Raw genomic sequence first — 22593 nt, forward strand, 5'->3', positions numbered from 1 at the left:
ATATATATATTGTAAATTTACAAAGATAAATGATGTAATTACCAAAAATCAGAAGTGCGAATTGTGAAGATTCTCTACACAATTTTCACACGGTGTATGTTTTTATTTTCTTCTAACAATCAGGATAATTATATTTCCACACACATATTATTTTCAGTTCACACACTTATAAATTTTTTCTTAATATAATTTTGTCATTGAATAAAAATGCCGTAACACCTTTATTGTTTTCCATCCAAACCCTAATTTTAAAACACCACAACCATCATCCATTGCTAGCGTCACCACTTTCCTCCAACATCCCCTCCAGTCGCCTCTTCTCCCCTCTGCTTGTGACCACCTTCCCGATGAACTATATACTCCCACAAGCCCCTACTGCAAACCACTCACTTCGAAATTCACCGTGGAGGTCTATGATAAAGCTACGAGTTGCAATAGTAGTTGCAATAGAATGCTGAGAGTGGCCGCTATGGCGGCGAAGTAGAGGTCGGTAGATGGATTAAAAAAATTAAAATTTTGAAAATGAGAATGAGGCCTCGTTTGGGAACCAGCCCATTTAGCCAAAAAGTAAAAAAAGTTACTAAAAAAGTCAAAAAGCCAACAACCCATATCAAAAAATCAAAGATTCTCTTTTTTCTCTACTTTTTGCACATCTTTTCGTAAAAAGCCAACAAGTCATCCCAAACATACTAGTTTTTTTTAGCTCATATTTTAGCCAAATAACCAAAAAATTACTAAATTAGTCTGTTCCCAAATGAGGCATGAGGGTATTATTAATATAAAAGATGTCTTCTGAAATTTTTTATTTTTTAATATATATTGAGAAAATATTAATTAAGTATGTGTATTAATGAGAAATGTGTGAAATTATAATTATCTTCACAATCATGGTTTTGTCATTACCTTAAAGTTGACTAATGCTATTCTCCCTAAGAGTTGACTGAAGACAGAAGACAGAGTGTATGCAAGGATCATTTTTTTTTCCCTGATAAAAAACATGGCATGTGCTATGGTAACTACGCAGTTAAGATTAGAAAGTCCAGTTTACAAGTAGTTGATTTATTTATTTATTTATTTTTCTTGATACAAAAAATGGCATGTGCTAAGGAGAGTACACAATTAAGATTAAAAAGTCAAGTTTACAAGTAATTGATTGATAACAAAGTCGGAAGGTTGAGGTAGAATAATATAATGATTTCACGTGTTTAATATTATAGATTTTTAAAATGTTTATCTTTAAATTTATTGGTTAAGAATAGGATATATTGATAATTTATCCTAAAATGAGTTACTCCCGAGAGTTGAACATTTTTTTCATTTGAAATGCTAACTATTTTGAAGCAAAAATAAAAATGGTGTTAAAATTATAAAAATTATAATTATTTTTTTGCCTTCTAAATTTACAAAGATACTAATGATGTGTAACTATTTTGAAACAAAAATAAAAATGGTGTTAAAATTGATAAAAATAAAAAGATGAATGATGTAATTTACCAAAAATCAAAAGTGGGAATTGTGAAGATCCTCTACACAATTTTCACAGTGTGTGTGTTTTTATTTTCTTCTAAAAATCAAGATAATTTTATTTCCACACACATTATTTCAGTTCACACTCTTAATAAATTTTTTCTTAATATAATTTTGTCATTGAATAAAAATATCATAACACTTTTTATCTTTTTCTACCCAAACCCTAGTTCTAAAACACCATAACTATCATCCATCGCTAGCATCACCTCTTTCCTTCAACATACCCTCCTGTCGCCTCTTCTCCCCTCTGCTTGCACCTTCCCCCATGAACCATATACTCTCGTAAGTCCTCATTGCCAACCACCCACTTTCAAGATTCATTGTGGACGTCTATGATAAAGCTGGGAGTGGCAACAGTAGTTTCAATAGAATATTGAGAGTGACGGTAAGGGTTGCGAAGTAGAGGTGGGTGGATAGAATAAAAATTAAGATTTTGAAATTAAAAATGAGGATATTATTAAAATAAAGAGATGTGTTTTAATTTTTTTTTACTATATATATTGAGAAAATATTCATTAAATGTGTATTAGAGAGAAGTGTGTGAAATTATAATTACCTTCACAATCATAGTTTTGTCATTACCTTAAAGTTGACTAATGCTACTCTCCAAAAGAATTGATTGAAGACAGGGTTACACAAGGATCATTTTTTTCTTTATTTTTTTCCCCCTTGATACAAAACTTGGCATGTGCTAAGGTGAGTACACAATTAAGATTTAAAACTCAAGTTTACAAGTAGTTGATTGATATTTTTTTCTTTATACGAAAAATGGCATGTGCTAAGGTGAATACACAATTAAGATTAAAAAGTCAACTTTACAAGTAGTTGATTGATAACAAAGTCCGACGTCAAAACCAAAAAAAAAAAGGATCGGAAGGTTGAGATAGAATAGTACAATGATTTCACGTGTTTAATAGATATAGTAGTAAAATTTGTATGGGATTTAATGTGATTTTATTATGATAACGTGGAGATGACAATTAAAAATTGTAAGCCGTACAAGCTTAGGACGAAAAATTAGTCTTTGCTCAACACCAAAATGATGTCCTTTCCTATCTTTTAACAACTACAGTTTTGTACTTGTTCTCATTTAAGTACATGTAAGGATTGGTTTGGCAACGGTTTATTGGGCTTTTTTGGCTCAATGAGCCATAAAAGACAGAATAGGCTCATGAGCCACAACAGATAAAACATTCCATCCAACCCCATAATCATTACACTCTTTTCTTACAAAAAAATCAAAAAGCCAAAAAGTCAAAAGCCCTTCCCAAATAAGCTTTTGAGCTCAGGCTCATATAGTCAAAAAAGCTAAAAAGCCAACCCACTTTCCAAACGGAGGCTAAGTAAACCTAAATAATTGAGTGACATAAAATAAGTACATTGACTCAGAATTTTAATAAAATAATATAGTAAAAAAAAAATTATGGTACGTAATCCCTTTTGATTATGATCTTTGTTTATAATTGAGTGACATCAAAATATGCACATGTTTTTTATTATGACATATTGTTATATCGGTTATGATTTATAAACTGTTTAGTCATACCTCATGTGATATTTAATTATAACTTATATTTTTTTAGTTTTGATTCTCATATTAAGTTATATCATTTGTGATAATCAAACTCACAAATAGCACAACTTACATATGTATCATATTATTATCTTATCAAATACTTACAAAAATATTAAAATAACCCAAAAAGCATTTTTTTTTAAATTGAAACCAAACAAAACCTTAAAAAGAGATGTCAAATGCTTTTTGGGATATACTTTTCTTTGTGTTTATTGAATTTTTTTTTTTGTTTACTTTAAATAATCAAAATTAGATGCATCTAAAATGTAAAAAAATAAATAAATAAATAAATAAAAATAAAATAAAATATAAACAAATTATAAAAAAAAACAACCGAAAATTTGAATAAAAATACATACAGATTTTTGTTTGAATTTTCATTTATTTTTAACGATTTTTTTAAAAATATTTTTTGTCAATTTTTATTTTAGATACATCTCAATTAAGGACAATTTTTGTATGCAAATAATATATATGCCTTATCTTCTACTATTGTGATTAGCTTTGACAGTAAATTTCACTACATTTATGTTAGGGGTTTAGAAAATAATAGGAGGTATATATATTTGTAATTGGTAGAAGATAGTGTCACGTGGTACTCTATTGGTATACAAAAAATTTTCCTCGTGGACCCACGTTAAAATATGGAGGAATTGCTAGCCAGTTGTAACAAATAAATATTTATAAATTAATAATAAAGTTTATAGACCTTAATAATTAAATTGTTATATTTTTTCATGACTTTATAATTTTTTTTAATGTATCATTGGACAGTTCTTTTTTCTTAAAATATTAGGGAAATAACATCAAAGTATCAGTGGGGTTAGAAAATAAATTATAGAATCATGAAAATTCCTTTGTGGTTTACATTCGAATTTTTCACTTCTTTTTGGTGAAATTTTCAATTTATAACCTTTCAATGTGAATATAAATAAATTTTTATTTTCAATTCAAAATGGTTACGGGAAACTTTAAAACTCATATGTAATAGTCTTTGACTGTTAATTTTGTAATATAACTGTGAAATAAAAAAAAATAAGTCTCCATTATACTTATGAAGTGGAAATGATCTATTGTTTTCCAATGTAACTAAAAAAATGATCAAAATTCTTATACAATGAGTAATTATTCAGTATTCCAAAAATACTATATTTCCAAACGTATCTGTCCAACAGATGTGTGCCCTAGCTTGGCCTCCAAGTCATCTAAGCCTATAAATAGTGCATCAAATGTAATGTTATACACCTCGCATTACAAAATAATATACTACAACAAAGAATCTTGAGAGCATTAAGAAGCAAACCAAGCCATACTCTCCATCATTTCATTTCACCATCCAACCACCCTTTGACAACCTTATTCAACTGCACTCCATAAAACTTCCAACCTTCTTGAAGTTTTGTGATCAAACGAGATACTTGGATGCTAAACTGAAAGAAACAAGGCCACTTCATACCGAGGATTGAAACACTTTTGAGGTGGGTTTATGTTCTTGTTTACTTCATTTCCTTGTTTTAAGGATTTCTTGCAACAATATTCCTTGATTCATAGCATGCCTTCTTGAGTTCATTAGTTGGATTTTTATATTTCATTTTTGCCAACTTGATATTATCAGTTGTCATCGACTTCTTGATGTAAATCTAGGCTTATGTTGTTGGAAGTACTCAAAAGATTTGAGTTCTCTCCATTACTTGAATGGAATGGAAATATTCCTTTCAAGAGTAGTTGTGGAATAACTATAACAACATATTTTTAAGGAAAACACTATGGCATGCACATTTAACAACATATTTTTAAGAAAATAACATAATTTTATACTTTCTGAGTTAAAAAAAAAAAAATAAAAAAAAAAATAAAAGTGCCATAACCAAACACAACATGAGACATGACCAAAGAATTCAAGAATCATAACTAAAATAATGTTATAATTAAAGAAGAAAATAATATTACTAAGGGTACATACGATGCACCCCTTTGAAGCATACGTATGATAGTTCTAAATCACTTAAGAAAAAAAGAAAATAGTATTTCATTGTTAACTTCAACAAATAATCTCAGTTTGATAAAAAAAAAATTGTAAATTTGGAGGACCTCCGGTCCAAAACCTAAACTAGAAGGGGCTATTTGGGTGCATGGAATTCACTACGGGTCTCATTTCGATAATTAGAATCGTTCATTTTGTTAGGTACTTTATGTATGAATTCATAAAAAAATTAAGTCGATCTAATAATCGTAACTTGTTCAATTTACCGTGTTTTTTACTAAAAAAATAGTCGACAATTGTGTTTTTAAAAAATGAACCACACATATTTTTATGACAAAAATAATAAATTAAACAAGTTGTAGTTACCAGATCAACTTAATTTTTTTTATGAATGAAATATATGATATGCTCGACAAAATAAAAGATTTAAGATTATTAAAAAGAGACCCATAGTAAGTCCCAGAGGCCCAAACAGTCCCCTTCATTCTAAATTTTAGACCGGAGAAAACCTCCTATAAATTTATCTTTTAATATTGTAAAATTTTCCACTAGTTTGCAAATACTTCTTTCAAATTTCGTTGAAATGACATTTTCATTGGAAAAATGTAAAGCTTTAAATTTACTTATTACTTATAGAAGGTTAAAATGATCCAAAATGTTAGAGATCCCAAAAATTATACTAAAAGTTTTATCAAATATTTCAATGGTGTGGGACCCACATTACCATGTGAAATATTAATAAAGCTTTTGATAGAATATTTGAGGTCTCTAACATTCCCTAAAATGACATCAAAGTACTTCACGTCTGGATGTCAAGCTCCATTAAGGGAACACGAAACCAAATAAAAAGGAGACAAATCATTTCCAAGAGCAACTTTTTCACATCATAAAAGGGTAAAAAATAAAAAAGCTACTAAAAAGCCTCTTTCCAAACGACACGGCAGTGAGATTCAGTTCCTACAATTGACGCCCCCATTGAACAAACAGTTATCCTTAATAAGTCAATAAATCCAGTCTTCTGTTAAGCCATCCATGACACTAATTTAGAACTATTATTACATACATCATAAAACAATTCATAATTATATCACCTTTATTACTTATAAAAGTAAACCATATTCTTAAATCCAATCTCATAGAAACAAATAGATAGGTGTTTCACTGTATAACTTAGTCTCCATTCTTTGGTTTCCGATATGACAACTATTTCTTATAGCCAATCCCCTGCACATGTCTCAATAGACACATAGCACTTGTACTTGTCACTAATTGACAACTGAAAGCACACACAAATCATTGAATTTTCCAATTGATTACCTAAAGAGTAATTGAAAATTCATTGAAAAGAACAGTAAAAATTTAAAGAGTATGAATTTAATCAACGATTAGTATGTAATTTAATCAAAAGTATGAATTTTTGTACAATAAGGTGTTAAAATTACAATTCTTTTCTATGAAATAGAAATGTTCGATGCGAAAAAAATATTTACAAAGAATAATACAAGCCCCAAATAGCAAACAAAAACTTTGGAGAAAAATTAAGGAGATGGGCAAAGAATGAGAAACAAAGACCGAGAGAGAGAGAGAGAGAGAGAGAGAGAAGAACTTACTAGAAGGTTGCGGTTGCTGGCTGTAGTCGCGAACACTGGTAGTAGTCACAGTTGTTGCTGGTAATCGCGAATGGAAGAGGTGAGTGTGACAAGCCAATGGAGCGAGACGTGAGAGGGTTTGCAGAAACGAGAGAGAGCGAGAGATGAGTGAGTGACAGAGAGAACAGTGACGGCAAGGTTTGATTTGGGGAAAAATGTTTTGGCTACAAAAACAATTTTCTCACCAACACATAAAACTACGCCGTTTTGCGTAAAAAATAATTAGAGAGGAAAATATTTCCTCGCATAAAATTCCTAGAATTGGAGACGAAGGGCGAGATAGGGGGTTTGTGAGTGTAAGATGGAGGGTTAAGAGGAAAAGTACTGGTTGGGATTAAAAAAATATATGGACAAATTATCAACACTCCTCGAGATTTGATTAAAACATAAATTTCTTTTTAAAATTTAAAAAATTACAAATTATCTCATGAGATTTATATTTGCATGACAAATGAGAGGATAATTTGTTATGCAAATATAAATCTCGAAGGGTAATTTGTTATGTAAATATAAACTTTAGAAGACAAAATGTAATTTTTCAAACCTCATGGAAAATTCGTATTTTAGTCAAACCTCGAGAGGTGTTGATAATTTGCCCAAAATATATATATACAATCACACTTATTTAGAAATTGTAGTTAACAATAAAAGATATAATTACATATTATTTAAAATGTGAGATTAAAAATAAATACTATCTCATTTAATTAAATTAAATTAACTTTGGCCAAAATATTATTTTAATTTTTTTAATCATATTTTTAATTTTTCTTATCAGATGTTTAAATAATATTGTGGTAGTGAAAGTTCACCACTACATGGAGCTTGCATTTTTCCTAACAAAAGAGAGAGATGAAAGAGTCTACCCCGCGTTCAAATCGAACTCGTGCAGAACTGAAATCAAGACATCGAAATATTATGAGATTTGAATAGTTGTATCTTCAAATATGCATTATAAATTTCAAATCAAAAATTTAGTTTCACGTATTATACCAGTTCTTATAGTATGTTTGGTTGGGGATTTGAAAAATAATTTAGAAAGGAAAAATAAAAAGATAGATAAAATGTGAATAAAATATATCTACGTTTCACTTAATTTCACACATATTTTCTCTTTCCATTTGCAATTCTCTTTTTAAATCTCCTAACTAAATACAATGTTAGTGGATTCAAAGGTTTAGATTCCAACAAATCTTTGGAAATGAATTGAGAACAATGAAAATATAGAACTAAACTCAGAAATACAAAGTACTTTTCAAACATAGCAAATAATTGTCCAATTCATACCAAATCAAGTTCTAAGAAGAGTTTACAAAAATAATATTAAAAGAAGTAAACTTCTTAATCAAAGCTTTTTGGTTCTAGAGAAATTACCTCCGGCCAAAGCTTTTTTTATTCTAGGGGAAGAAATCATTTTTTCACTGCTAATATTATTTAGGATAAATTATAAATACATCCTCTAAGATTTGATTAAGGTACATATTGTTACCTGTAATTTGAAAATTACATATACTCCTTTGTCAAAAATTTTTTATTTAACAGAATTAACTAAAAATATGAAATTCACAATTGCTCTCGTATACAATAATAAAATTACTTAAATTATTAATTGAAATATATTTCTAACATCATTAAAACTGTTAATTGATTTCATGATTTATTAATAAAAGAGTCGATTTGTTATGAAATTAGAAACTTCAAGGGGTGGAATGTAATTTTCAGAGCCACATGGGTGATTCGTATTTTAATTAAATCTCAGGAGGGTGTATTTGTGATTTACCCTATTATTTAGAGTACTGCTATTAGCATCTCATAAATTATTTTAGACATCCAATTTTTAGCTTTTAATTTTTTATTACAATAATAATCTCAAATAAAATTACTACAAAGGACATTATTAATTTTGCGACACCTTATCTTACAATTAAACTTACATACCCACTACATCATGAATTAGGGTTTATGAGAGCACCCACCTCCATCATTACCCATCCATCTTTCCTAAATTCCACCTTCAAAACCTACCCACCCTCAAAACCTTAAAAATCCTATGTCGGCAATATTCTGGCGGTAACGGTGGCAACCATTTGATTACTTACACTTTTTCGACAAGGACAATGAGTAAAAATTTTTCTAACAACCACAACTCCATAAGACGAGACGAGCACAATAATAAAAGCTTAGAAGAGATTCATAGCTTTGATGTTCTGCTTAGATCAGAGGAGATTAGGATTGTAAGGGTAAGTTTCTTGAAAAAAAAAATGGCAAAAATAATAAAATCAGTTCGTCATTTTTTAGGGACTTAACTCCCAAACATATAACTGAAACTCAGGAACACAAGCCCGAATATTGTTTATTTGTTTGGTAACCGGTAACCGAACATTGATTTTAAACTTTTTGTGATATGGGATGAGTCCAGAATGAAGAAAATTCAAAGAGCTGAACCGTTTTAAGAACTGGGAATCGGAGATTTTAATCTCCGAGAAGTGATTGTATTATAGGTTAAGATAAGTAGGGTTGATGACAACCATAGACAAGTTTTGTATTGGAACATCGCCAATACAAAATTGTGGCTCAAATCAAGAGCTTGGATTTGAGAACAATGAAAAATATCAGATGGGAAGTTGATCAAATTGGTAGAGACAGTATTCTTCTTCTTCTTCTTCTTCTTCTTCTTCTTCTTCTTCTGCTTCGTGGGTTTTGAAAATGATGACTCTTTTTTTTCTTAGTGGGTTTTATTAGGATTTTTTGAAAGGGAAGTTTTTTTTGGAAGTGTGGGAGTGTGCATTTAATTGGTGGAATGTTTAAGGATAATTTTGATATTATTTGGAGGGGGACAAAAATTTTAAAAGTTTCAAAATTTATAAATGGGAATCCAAAGAAATAGGGGTTCTAAAATAATTTATGAGGTGCTAATAGCACCCCTCATTATTTATCATAGTTCATTAGCCCTGAAAAATGCAAGGGAAACATAAATAATGTCCTCGTAAAAATTGTTGGGAAAAAGAACACCATCTCCATCATGTTGCTAAAATGGGAGAGAACAGCAACATAATGTTCTTCTGCAATGTTCTGAATTCCCATGTTTCGTATTATCACTAGATTTCCTTAATCTGAATCCTTTTTATTCTAAACTTCAATTAGACATAACAAATAGCATTTTCACACACTACAAGAAACTAAACCTAAATTAGCAATGAAAATATTTTTGTGAGAGCTTTTAGCAATGAAAATATTTTTACAAAATATTATTTAATCAACACAATAATTTTTATATTTTTACAAGACTTGTGATTTTCATACACAAAATGCAAGGACAATAATAGTTCTTGGTTAAATAGCAAAACAGTTTCTAACCTAACCATTCTATCTGGGAGCTCACATTATAACCTCCACTATTCATAAAAGCCACACTATCATCCTCCCACCAAGGCAACAGGCAATGTAGAAGACCCAGAGATGCACCAAGTAACTACAAGAAAAAGCATTTTTGGCAATTAAAAAAGCACATTTAGTCGCTGAAAGTGTAGGTTTTGGCAACTAAAAAAGCATTAGTAGCCAAAAGTGAAGATTTTTGGCGACTAAAAAAATTTAGTAGCCAAAAGTATAGGTTTTGGCGACTAAAAATTTGTTTGGTCGCCGATATATAGCTTTTACCGACTAAAAAAATTTTAATAGCCAAAAGTAAGGCTTTTTGGCGACTAAAAAAAATTTAGTAGCCAAAAGTGAGGCATTGGGCGACTAAAAAGATGTTTGGTCGCCAAAAGTGAGGCTTTTACCCACTAAAAAAATTTTAGTAGCCAAAAGTGAGGCTTTTTGGGGACTAAAAATAATTTAGTAGCCAAAAGTGAGGCATTGGGCGACTAAAAAGATGTTTAGTAGCCAAAACTAAGGCTTTTTGGCGACTAAAAAGAAGTTTCGTCGCCAAAAGTGGTAATTTTAGGGCTGGAATTAAATTTTTTAACGACCAAAAAATAATTAGTAGTCAAAAGTATAGAATTTTTTGATCGGCAAAAAAAGGAACCTTTATAGATGGAAAATCATACAAGATATGAGATTACATCAAACAAAGGGGAGGAATTTGGTGAGGAACCAAACCCGAAAGGAAAAAACAGAAGAACATAATCACAGACAAAGAACCAAAAACAGAACAAAACTAAACAAGGCAAGCACACAAGCAGACATAGCAGACCAACAGAACCAACCAATGATACAAGCAGACCACCAGCCCACAAATTCCAGAGCACCATCTACCCAAATTAACAACCCACCAGCACTCCACCTTATATCACATTACAGACTACCAGCAGTTGTGCACTCCACATGACAGCAATTCAGCCTATACTTCAGTTTAGCTACTGACACTGATGATCCTTCTCACATTACAAACACCAACACAAAAACACCAAGAGATCAGCAAGCTATTAACAACCCACCAGCACTCCACCTTATATACAATATTTCACCAGCAGATAGACCACAGCAGACAGACCATACCAAAAATAGAACCTTTCATGCCCGTAATGGACCATTCCTCACAGCAGTAACGCAACAACTAGGAGGCCACGGAGCAAGGCAGGCCAGCAGATGCGCAGAAATGAGACAAAACACAGAATAACAGAGCAGCTAAGACAGAGCAACCGGCCTGACCAGACCAGCAGTACACATCGCAGGTCAGCTACCATTCCTGAGGCAGAATAAAACCTGTTGTAGATTTGAAACAATGTCGCTGACAGAGAATGCCAAAGAGGGTGATGAGGCCTTGACCCATAGTGCTATTCTCACCTTAATAAGATCACAAAGCACCTCTTGGTTAGGTTGAGCCCCATTAAAGACACATTCATTTCGGAGTTTCCAAATGAACCAGAGAACAGCAAAAGGAATAGCCAACCAAATTTTGTTTTCCATTTTTTTCAGCCTGCAGCCAGACCACCAGTGCATAAGATCTGGCACAGAACCAGGTAGCACCCACTTGAGACCCCACCATCGTACAATGTTGGACCAGATCAGCCAAACAAAAGGGCAGAACAGGAGGATATGGTTCACAGATTCAGCTTCATTCTTGCAGAAAGGACAAGCTTGGTTGACATTTGAACCCAATACCCCAATTCTGCAGAGAAAGTTGCAGTCTTTACCTTGCCATGCCAAGCTAACTAACCAAAGAATTGGGCTTTGGGAGGGACGCAGTTATTCCATAGTATATTAGGGCAGCTCAGATCATGACCAAGAGAAGATTCCCACCAATTATACGCTGAGGACACAGAGAAAGAGTTTGAAGGGCCAGCATTCCAGGATAAGGTGTCAGGCTGGGAATTGCATGTATCAGGTGCAATTGTAAGAAAGTCATACAACCTAGACACCTCTTCTTCCTCCCAAGCCAGTAAGGCTCTTCTAAAACCAAGATTCCAATCTATAGGACTAACTCTTCTCTGATAATAGGCTTCAACCACACCCATCTTATCAATGGATAAGGTAAATAGCCTAGGAAATGCCTCATTGAGGCTGACATTTCCTGCCCATTTATCCCACCAGAATAGAGCCCTCCTACCATCCCCCAACACAATGATGGAGTTATTGATATAAAAGTTATGAAGCACTGCGTTTGGTAGGGCAGGAGATAAGATATCAGTCCAGATTTTGGAATCGTTGCCACCCGAACTAGGAGTCCAGCTGCCATCTCTCAAGTTATACTTGTTACATATTACAGCTTTCCAAAGAGAGAGATTCTCAGTCCCAAATCGCCACCACCATTTCAGAAGAAGACAATCGTTCATAATATTGATTCTTCCAATCTGAAGACCTTTCATTCTCCGAAATTTCCTCCCTGGTGCTCTCTGCTGAAATCTAGAGCTATTTGGGGGTGAGCTAGTGGCATTCAACCTCCATGTGTGCTTAGGTTGAGGATGATTCGGAGCCCCCACACCATGGGTTATTGGGGCTGAGAGTAGTGATTGTGTTCCTATATCAAAAGGAATGAGCCCAGCAGTTGGAGGGGCTAGGCTATTTGGGCCGGCAGCCAGATGGTCTGAAACTGGAGCCTCAGCCAATCCATAACATTCATGGGCCGGGGGTTTTTGCAAGTCCACAATTAAATTAATCCCACGAATCAAATTGTCAGGCCCAGACAAAGTTCTAATCAATCCAGAACTTTGAAATTCAAGTTCAGACCTCCCATCATCAACGGCTCTTAGCAGTCTTGCAGGGCTCTTCTGACGTACGTAGCCGATTTCTTCTGACATGCCTTTCTGTAAATCTGATTCGGCCACCATCGAAGTGTCTCTGAGCTGATCGTCTTCTACCATGGTGTTGCTGCTATCATGTGCTTGCACTATTTCATGCTCAACCCCTTCTTCATGCTTGCTCCCCATATCTGCGATCTGATTGCCAACTGTTGCAAGAGTATTATTTCTGATGCCACCAAAGTGCTCTTCGGAGGAATGGCTGAGACCGGCCATCTTCATATCTTGAATGATAATGATTTGTTCCTCGCACACCCTAACTGGGTATGTGACGCCCTTGCATTCTAAACTGAGGGATTAATTAATGGGATCCATGAAGTTTGTCGCAATCTGCACTTTTCCACATTGGAAGTGATTTAAATTTCGAGTATCCTCATCCAGAGCAGTCACCAAACCCCACATCTTACCAATGTTGTTGAAGGTATTGCAACTCCAAAGGTGTAGTGGAATTCCATAACAAATGAGCCAAACCTTCCGTTCTTGGGTAATTGACATCCCCTGTTTCCATTCCAGAACGGAATCGCACCAGTCATTTAGCCAGCTCTTCATTAACACAAGTTTTTCCTTCATGATTTCCTGAGAATGAAATGTTAGAACCAAGTCTCTTCCTCCGCCTGCCCTTACTTGAACTTCCCCCAAATCTCTTCTTACTATTTCTGCCTTGAATTCTTCCGCAGCGTAGATTGGTTTCAACCTAGCTATGACACTCTCGTATAACCAACCATTGCCTTCCTCATAGGCTTTGATAATGCAGGAGGAGTTAGTTGCTAATGCCTTGCCACTCACCACCTCCGCAAAAGATCTCTCACCTTGGTATCCCACATGCGAGCTGTTGCGTTTCTCTGCAAACTTTCCAGGCTGCATTGATGGACTAGCTTGCTGTTTCGTACCATAATCCTTACTGTAATCTGCCTTTTTTACCTTTATAGCTTTATCATCGCACCAAAGCCCATTGGCTTTTTGAATAGCCATATCTGCTGCAACAGGACATCTGTATCTGACAAAGCCAAATCGGGAATTCGTCGTTTTCCTCCTCTTGTTTGGAATAAAGGTATCCACCACAACCCCATAGTTGCAGAATAATGAGAACAACCCTTTAGCTCTCATGGTTTCGGGTAGATTATCCACGAAAATAGAATGGATAGACCCATTCATCCATCTATTCCGAACTCCCCTACCGCCGTGTCTTCGAACCACCGGCTGCCATCCTCCATCGCTTGGCTTGACCATTGAGAGAGAGGACAAATTATGCGAAGATTCTTCAAATCATCTCAAAAGTATAGAATTGGCGACCAAAATTATGTTTGGTCGCCAAAAGTGGTCTCTTTTTTTTCTCGTAAATAATTTATTTTTACATAAATTATGTTCAATAAAAAATAATTATCTTTATATATATACTTTTATATTAATACGGGTCTATGTACTATATAAATAATATATCACTACTAAAAAGCAGGGCTTTTGAGTCGGCAGCTTGCCGTCGCAAATAACGGATTTGCCGACGCAAAAACTTTTTGCGACGGCGTTTCGACGGCAACTCAAGGGACGAAAATGGTGGGGTCGCAAAAAGTTTTTGAGTCGGCAATCTGCCGACGCAAAAAGTTTTAATTTTTTGAGACGGTAGATTGCCGACTCAAAAAGTGATTAAATGTTTTAAATCATAATTTTCTCACTGAGGCTCCCAAGGTTCGAACACACACCCATTTGGACAAGTTGACCCAAGGTCAACGCACTACACCCACTTCACCACCACACCTCTTTCAGATATTAAACGAGATATATATTACTTATAGTATATACACTCAATATTAATATAAAAGTATATGTATAAATAAATATATTTATTAAATATAATCAAGTAAATAAATATATATCTTGGTTATAAATATTTTTTTTTGCTACGGCATCAGTTGCCGACTCAAAAGGTCTAATTTTTTGCGTCGGCACAAATTTACCGACGCAAAAGGTCTATGCCGACTCAAAAGGTCTATCTTTTGCGTCGGTAAATTCAACCGACTCAAATAATACTATCAAATATTAATTTTTTGTGTCGGCCAACGGTGCCGACACTAAAGGTTTGGTATTTGAGTCGGTAACTCTGTGCCGTCTCAAAAAAGCTACCTTTTGCGACGGTAAAATTTGCCGACTCAAAAAACCGACTCAAAAGACCCTTTCTTTAGTAGTGTATGTTGCATATATAATCATATAGTGTTATAAAGGCATAGTGGAAGGAGTGCCTTGTATAAGATTTATGGTGTGAGAGGTTGATGGTTCGAATCTCCATAAGAGCAGATGAGAAGCTAATGAGTGGAATTTTTTTTTTTCCACGAATGGCCTTTTGGCAACTAAAGGTTTGGTCGCCGATTCCTTGAGTATTGGTGACTAAAACATTGGTCGGTAAATGTATAATTTAAAAAATATAATTGACTTTTGGCGATCAAAGTTTTGGTCGCTAGAGACTTGCTTTTTGGCGACTAACAGTTTTTTAGTCGCCAATACCTTTCCCGACCGCCTCCTAACGACCAAACCGGCGACTAAAAAATTTAGTCCGGGAAACTTAAAAACTGATTTTTGGCGAAAAAAATTGACTTTTGGCGAAATGTGTTTTTTCTTGTAGTATAATAATAAAGGCAGCAACCTCTTTTATGCTCAAATAGACCAGAAACGCAAAATGTAAAATTTCTTGTTGATTGTTGTATGGTGTGACATATTTACAATTGAAGATGAGAAATCTAACGATATAGGATCTATTTTGTATCGCCTGGCCTTACCATAAAACCAAGGAGTACAAAAATTCGAAAATTCAATTTTTAGGGATGAAACCTAAAAATTGCTCTGGTCAATCACTAGGGGGTCTGGGAGTGGGAGGAAGTCAATCGGATGTAGTTCAAACCACCTAAATGCAGCCTTGAAGAAGTTTGAATGCATTGATTTGTTCCCTCTATGATCCTAGATGATTTTGTTTGTAGTGAACCCAAAAAATCAACAAGTGAGTAGTTGTGAGTTCACCACTTTCTTAAACAAGTGGTGAACTCACAACTATAAAATATCCCCCCTAAGTGCTAAACTGGAAAATTCTGAAGAGCTAATTTAGTTTAGCTTTTTTTTATTATTTAATTTAACCTAATTCATTAGTTTCATTTGAAAAGAATTTTTGGTATTTTTTCATTTGAATGTGAAAATTGTAAAAGAAATAATGAAATAATTATAATTTAGATATGACATTTTGTTTTATTGATATATTTAGCTTATTTTATATTTTTGTGCTTATTTAAGCAAAAACAAATTATTGCCAAATGACAATTTTGTCATTTTATCAAAGATTTTGTAAAAAAAAAATTAATAATTTATAATAATTTTTTGAGTTTTTAATTGAGATATTTAGTTCCTAAACATACCCTTAATAACGTTACAAATTCTTAATAAAAATAATGGATATTTACACACAAGTTCTAATTTATGAACTTATATTTCATTAAGTCCTAACGAAAAATTTTTGGATCTTCAAATCCCATTAAATTTTTAATAGTCAGAATTATCCTTTAAACAATGATTGTTCATTATTTATGATTATCTATAAATGAACCTAATAATTTGACATTTGTTTTGATTTTCGAAATTTTCAAACATCAACTTTCAAATTGAAAAAATTAAAATATATATATATGTATATTTGCAAAAAAAATCAAACTACTATTCTTTAAATTTTTTTTTTAAAAGAACTGAATTATTTTTTGTACAAAACTGAAAATTTTGTGTCTATAAAGGAATATGATGGTGGAACATTGATGTGCAAAAATAAAAAAAAAAACTTTTAAAAATGAAAAAACTAATAACTTTTTCAGTTTTAAAATTAGAAAAAACTGATAATGTTATCGGTTTTATTAGATAGTTGAATCAAACAAATAACTAGAAAGACAAAAGCGTTTAATCTCATACTCTTTTTTTTTTCATCAGTTAGTAAAATAATTATCTAGAATATTATTATACAAAATTGATAATATTCTTAATTTTAAAAATTAAGAAAACCTGATAATATTCTCAATTTTACATATGACATATTGGCTCAAAAAAATTTAAATAGAATCTGAACTATTGTAACATTTATAAATAAAACTTCTAAGTAATTAACTCTCACAAATATTGATTATTTAAACCACAAAACATTTCAAATAATATATTAACACCCTAGTGGTACTCCCCACCTCACACTTTTTTAAAATTTGACACGCATCTCGTTTATTATAAGGTAGATAAGTGCAATTCTTAAAGTCAACGAATCACCAAATTTATTCAAGATAATTAATATTGTTCCTAATAATACTATACAAATAAAAAAATGTTGTACATAGAATGATGGATGTGTCTTGTTGTGGACCACTTATTTAAAAATAAATAAACTTTTGGGATTCATAATTTTAAAATCTGATGAATCTTGCTGTTATATCATTTTAAATAAAATTATTTTATAAAAATTATGTTTGTATATTATTTGTACATTATTACATGCCAAAAAAATATTTTAAAAAAAATCTAGAATTTGAAATTTATGAATTAAATTCATTCATACTATGGCCCACACTCTAAATCTACATCGATATATTCAATTTTTGAAAAAAATTCTGAACATTTATTATTATTATTATTATTTTTTTTGAGTACATAGCATTTGTTATATTATTTTCCTCATAAACCAATGACGATAAGATATGTAAGCTTTCAAAGTTCTCAATGAAAAAAAATCTTATATGGCATACTCTTTAAAATGTGTGTCATATGCTCTGATTGTGAAAATTTGCGGTTTTGGTTGTCAATTATGAGAATTTGTGATGGTTAGGATTGGAGTAGCCTTTATAGTGCTTTTAGAACTTGGAAGGATGAATATTGAGAAAATCACACAACATGGTAACTTTTCAAAAAAAATGTCAAGTCAATGAAAAACTTTATACATATTAATAATAAAATTTATAAATTTTTTCATAAATTTATATATTTTTTTGTACTGATGCCACTGACATGTAATAATCCCATGAATATTCTTACTGAAAATTTTTACCTCTTATGGGATTTTTCATGTGACACGCCAAGCTTCATTATGATTTTCCCTACGACACATTTCATTTACTTGTCTTTTCTTGTTCTTGGTTTTGAATATGCAGTACTACTCTGCACGATGTCGAATGATAACCAACCCCAGAAGTCCGAAAGGAAATGCGATGATTGGATAATTTCGATTGAAAATATGCTAGTTAAAGTGAAAAAGCCGTCACAGTTGAGTATATATAAAGTTCCGAAAAAACTCTTAAAACTCAGGGAAGATGCCTATACACCTAGTATTGTGTCCATCGGACCTTTTCATCATAACAAGAAAGCGATGCAAGCTTTTGAAGAGCACAAACGGCGATACATGCTACATCTTTTTATGAGAATATCTGAAGCTGAAAAATCTAGATCTACCCTCAGGGAGTGTGCCGCTGCCATACTAGAATTGGAAGAAGAAACTCGAAGATGCTATTCAGAAAAAATAGGCTTGGACGAGTACGAGTTAGCTGAAATATTGCTAGTTGATGGCTGCTTCTTACTCGAACTGTTTTTGAGATATTCAGATATTGAGAACCACAAGGAGGGCAAAGTTGAGGACCCCTTTATCAATAATGCTCGGACTATGGCAACTCTTCAACATGATTTGGCATTACTTGAGAACCAGATTCCATTTTCTGTTCTGGAGACTTTGCTCGGCATTATAAAAGACAATGTGCCACAACCATTACGATCCTCATTTATTGAGCATAATGTGGCCACTTTAGCACTACTCTTTTTCAAATCGGCTTTGGATTTGAGCGACAAAGCAATTCAAAGTAAATCCTCGAAACTCTCTGGTACGCATTTACTTGATATTTTGCATAAGTTTTACCTCCCCAAATGTGAAACGTTGGACATTTTTGAGCTCCGCATATCTGACAAAATCAATCAATCTCGAAACTTGCAAAGAAGTGCATTAACATATCGTGCCACAAAACTTTGGAAGGCAGGAATTTATTTTGCAGCCAACACAGCTGATGCAAACGAAAATTTATTAGACATAAAATTTTCTGCTACTGATGGAGTTGTTACAATGCCACCATTACACATACAAGAAGCTATAACAGAAACAATCTTCCGAAATTTGATTGCTTTTGAGCAATGCAGCGGAACTGGCAGCACCTCACATCACATTGCATCATATGTCTTTCTTATGAGAAGTCTCCTCCATTCCTCCCATGATGTTGGAATTCTTCATAAAGAAGGGATCATAAAATATGATTTTAGTGATGGTGGTGGTCGTAAAGATGTTGCAAGTTTGTTTGAATCTATATGCAACGGAGTTGTTTTAAACGACTTCTATTTTTCCGAGTTGTGTGAGGATGTTAATCGCTACTGCTACAACGGCATGTCTCGGTGGCGCATACTTTATTTAATTTTAGATGACAGCTGGCGCACATCGAAGCACAAGTGGCACGAATATGCGTCAGTCTTCCGTCATGATTATTTGTCCAATACATGGACTTTTATCTCAGTCAACACTGCAGTGATCGCTCTCATCTTAACCGCCATGCAAACCTATTACGCCTGCTTCTCTTATTATCATCACTGAGTCCTAGTGGCAATGCCACTGCAACCCAGAGCTATCTTTTTTTTTTTTTTTTTTTTTTTTTTTTTTAAACGTGTAATGGGATGATCTCATAATTTTATAAAAATTGTTTATTAAGTTTTATTTTATCCGGATTTTATAATATATAATAAGATGAATTCATCAATAAAGTTTCTTTTAGTTATTAAAAAAAAATGACCTCTACGAATCTGTTTGGTAACTATTTCGTTTTCAGTTTTTAATTTTCAGTTTATATTTACAAAAATTTAAAAAAACTCTCATAAAAACTTATTTGATAATTTTTTTGATTTATAAATAGTTGTCTCAGTTTATAAATTTAAGGAAAAAAACATAAACTCAAAAAATGAGTTTACATTTTCAGTTTTCAATTTTCAATTTTCTTTTCAATTAATTTTTTTTCCCAATTAACTTTTTTTTTCAATTATTTTCAATTAATTTTTTTTCCAATTAATTTTTTTTTCAATTATTTTTTTTAATTAATTTTTTTTCAATTATAATCTGTGTGATCCCATTATCATAAATAATAAAAATAAATATAAATATTTTAGGGCTGAACAAACATATTTTTTAGTTTATGTTTTTAAAAATTTTTAAACATTTTGTTCAAACCAAACGTTTTTATAATTTATGTTTTTCTAAAAATAAACAAAAACCAGTTTATAAAATTTTTGTAAACATTAACCAAAAACATAAACGTTACCAAACGCTGCCCAATTGTTTTGTAATCTAGTTTTTTTTTTTTTTTTTTTTTGATCGGCAAAGAAAACTTTATTGATGAAGCACGTACAAAGTACAATGGAAGACATCAATAAAAAAACAACAATGCTAGGTATCATGAAAAACCTTTCATGAAAATAATCATGAAAGCTTTGTGACCCTTAGATTACACTTAGAATAAAACACTACATATTAATCAAGGTAATCCAAGGATCATAAATCTTTCATGATCATTTTCATGAAAAATTTTTCATGATCCCTAACTTATCTGATAAAAAAAAGCTTGGAGCTAGAACAAGTTTCAACCTCCTAGTTGGTGAGAAACCAACAAACAAAAAAAAGCAAGAAAAACAAGACTAAACCAACAAAAAGAGCAGAAGAAAATCTACAGAACAAATCCAAAAACCCAAGACTATGCAGCCCCGTAGACATCTTTGCACAGAAACCAAAAGCTCCCAGCAACACCTCTATGAAGATAGCAGCATATTGTCCTCTGATGATGAATACACCCAGCAAAAAGCAACCATACATTCTCCTGTTACTGCATGGGACTTGAATAGGAGCACTTAATAGAATCAATTTTATCGAGTCAATTTTATTTGTACAAGATATACATGTTACCCTACAAATTTGACTTAATTACATTAAACTCCCCTAAGCTTATACTTTTCTAATTGAGTTTCATATACTAACCATGAAATATATTTTAAGATCACTCGGGGTTTGGGGAGTCCGATAAATAAGTCAATTTTTTTAGTGCTTTCCTTTTAAAATTGTGTCAAAATTTATTATTTTTCATGTTCATATTAGGGGTGCAACTCGGGCGGGCTCAACCCGAGCAACCCGAGCCCAGCCCGAGTTTTTTTAGGGCTTGGGCAACTATATCTTGTAATCTGGACGGGCTTGGACAGATTTTTGATGCCCGAATTGCAATTCGGGCCGGGCTTGGGCAGAACCAATGGCCAACCCGAGCAACCCGAACCCGAATTCAATTTAATATATTATATAAATTATATAATATATAATATATAATATATATATATAATTTAATAAATTATGTAATATATATAAATTAAGTAAAAGAGTTAGTCTTAATTTTTATTTTTATTTTTATTTTTGGTTAGTCTTCTATTAAGTAAAAGAGTTAGTCTTAATTTTTATTTTTTATTTTTTTTTTGTTAGTTTTCTACCATTAGATTAGCATCTTTTATGTCTACCCTTAGATCTACCTACAGGTTTCTGAACTCGGGCAATTCGGGTAATTCGGGCAATTCGGGCAACCCGAGTTCAAAATACAAAGCTTGGGCCGGGCTTGGGCAACAATGTTCGGGTTCATGGTCGGGCTTGGGCGGGCTTGGACAGTGCCAAATACAATTCGGGTCGGGCTTGGGCAGACCCCCAACCCGACCGAACCCGCCCGAGTTGCACCCCTAGTTCATATTATGTAGACGAAACTATAAAAAAAATAAAAAAATAAAATTAAAATTAAAAAAAAAAAAGATTGCAAAAGTTCCAAAAATTTTTAAATTAAAATTTCCACCTTTTTTTTGTTTATTTTTGTTTTGTTTGATTTTTTTTTAGAATTTTTTAATTTGTTTCATAAAGTATAATCTAGAAGAATAAACTTGTTTTTGAATTTTTTTTTTAAAAAAATTAGTAAATACAAAAATAAGCCAACAAAAAAATTGCTAAAAAAACAAATTTCAAACACCCACAACCAAGCTACATTTATATTATTAGAGATAATATTTTGTAAAGAGATTAATCGAAGAGGATTCTATCATTTGTTTACCTTGTCATTCATCACCATTGTATTAAAATATAGTAAAAATAAAATGGGATTATTATTATTATTCTTTTGTTTAAAAAAAAAAAATCAATCTTTTGTTTACTCATACACTACCACAGTGCAGCCACCCGGTGAACGTCTCATGGTTATGGGATCTACTACAAAAGCAGCAAAAAACTCATACGAAGTCATACATACAATACAATTACAACAGTCTGTCCAAGATCTTTATTTTTCATTCAATTGTTGGAAAAGCTCCTCATTGAGGTGAAGACAAAGATCTCCATTTTTTTTTTGATCGGCAAAAAAAAGTTTTATTGATGGAAAAGCAAAATACATGCAAGAATACATCAACAAAGCAGGGAAGTACACTGAGCATCATAGCTACCCTCTACAATCCCAACTAGGTTGGCACTGCAAAGGAAGCAAAATCATATGCTAGCACTTGACCCAAGAT

General features: G+C 32.4%; 1 protein-coding gene across 1 annotated transcript; it reads left to right on the forward strand.

The window, feature by feature from the left end:
- Positions 1-4349: 4349 nt before the first annotated feature.
- LOC145801612 (UPF0481 protein At3g47200-like) lies at positions 4350-19732 on the forward strand. The gene is made up of 2 exons (XM_082893362.1): positions 4350-4584; positions 18138-19732. The coding sequence occupies exon 2, from the start codon at positions 18152-18154 to the stop codon at positions 19610-19612; it is 1461 nt and encodes a 486-aa protein (XP_082749488.1). The 5' UTR covers positions 4350-4584; positions 18138-18151; the 3' UTR covers positions 19613-19732.
- Positions 19733-22593: the final 2861 nt, after the last annotated feature.

This window comes from Camellia sinensis, chromosome 10, assembly GCF_055761805.1.
Source record: "Camellia sinensis isolate YWXY chromosome 10, ASM5576180v1, whole genome shotgun sequence".
NCBI classification, from domain to species: Eukaryota; Viridiplantae; Streptophyta; class Magnoliopsida; order Ericales; family Theaceae; genus Camellia; species Camellia sinensis.

What these genes read in the sequence shown, in the direction of transcription:
- LOC145801612 (XM_082893362.1), top strand. Translation starts at nt 18,152, where the DNA reads ATGTCGAATGATAACCAACCCCAGAAGTCCGAAAGGAAATGCGATGAT.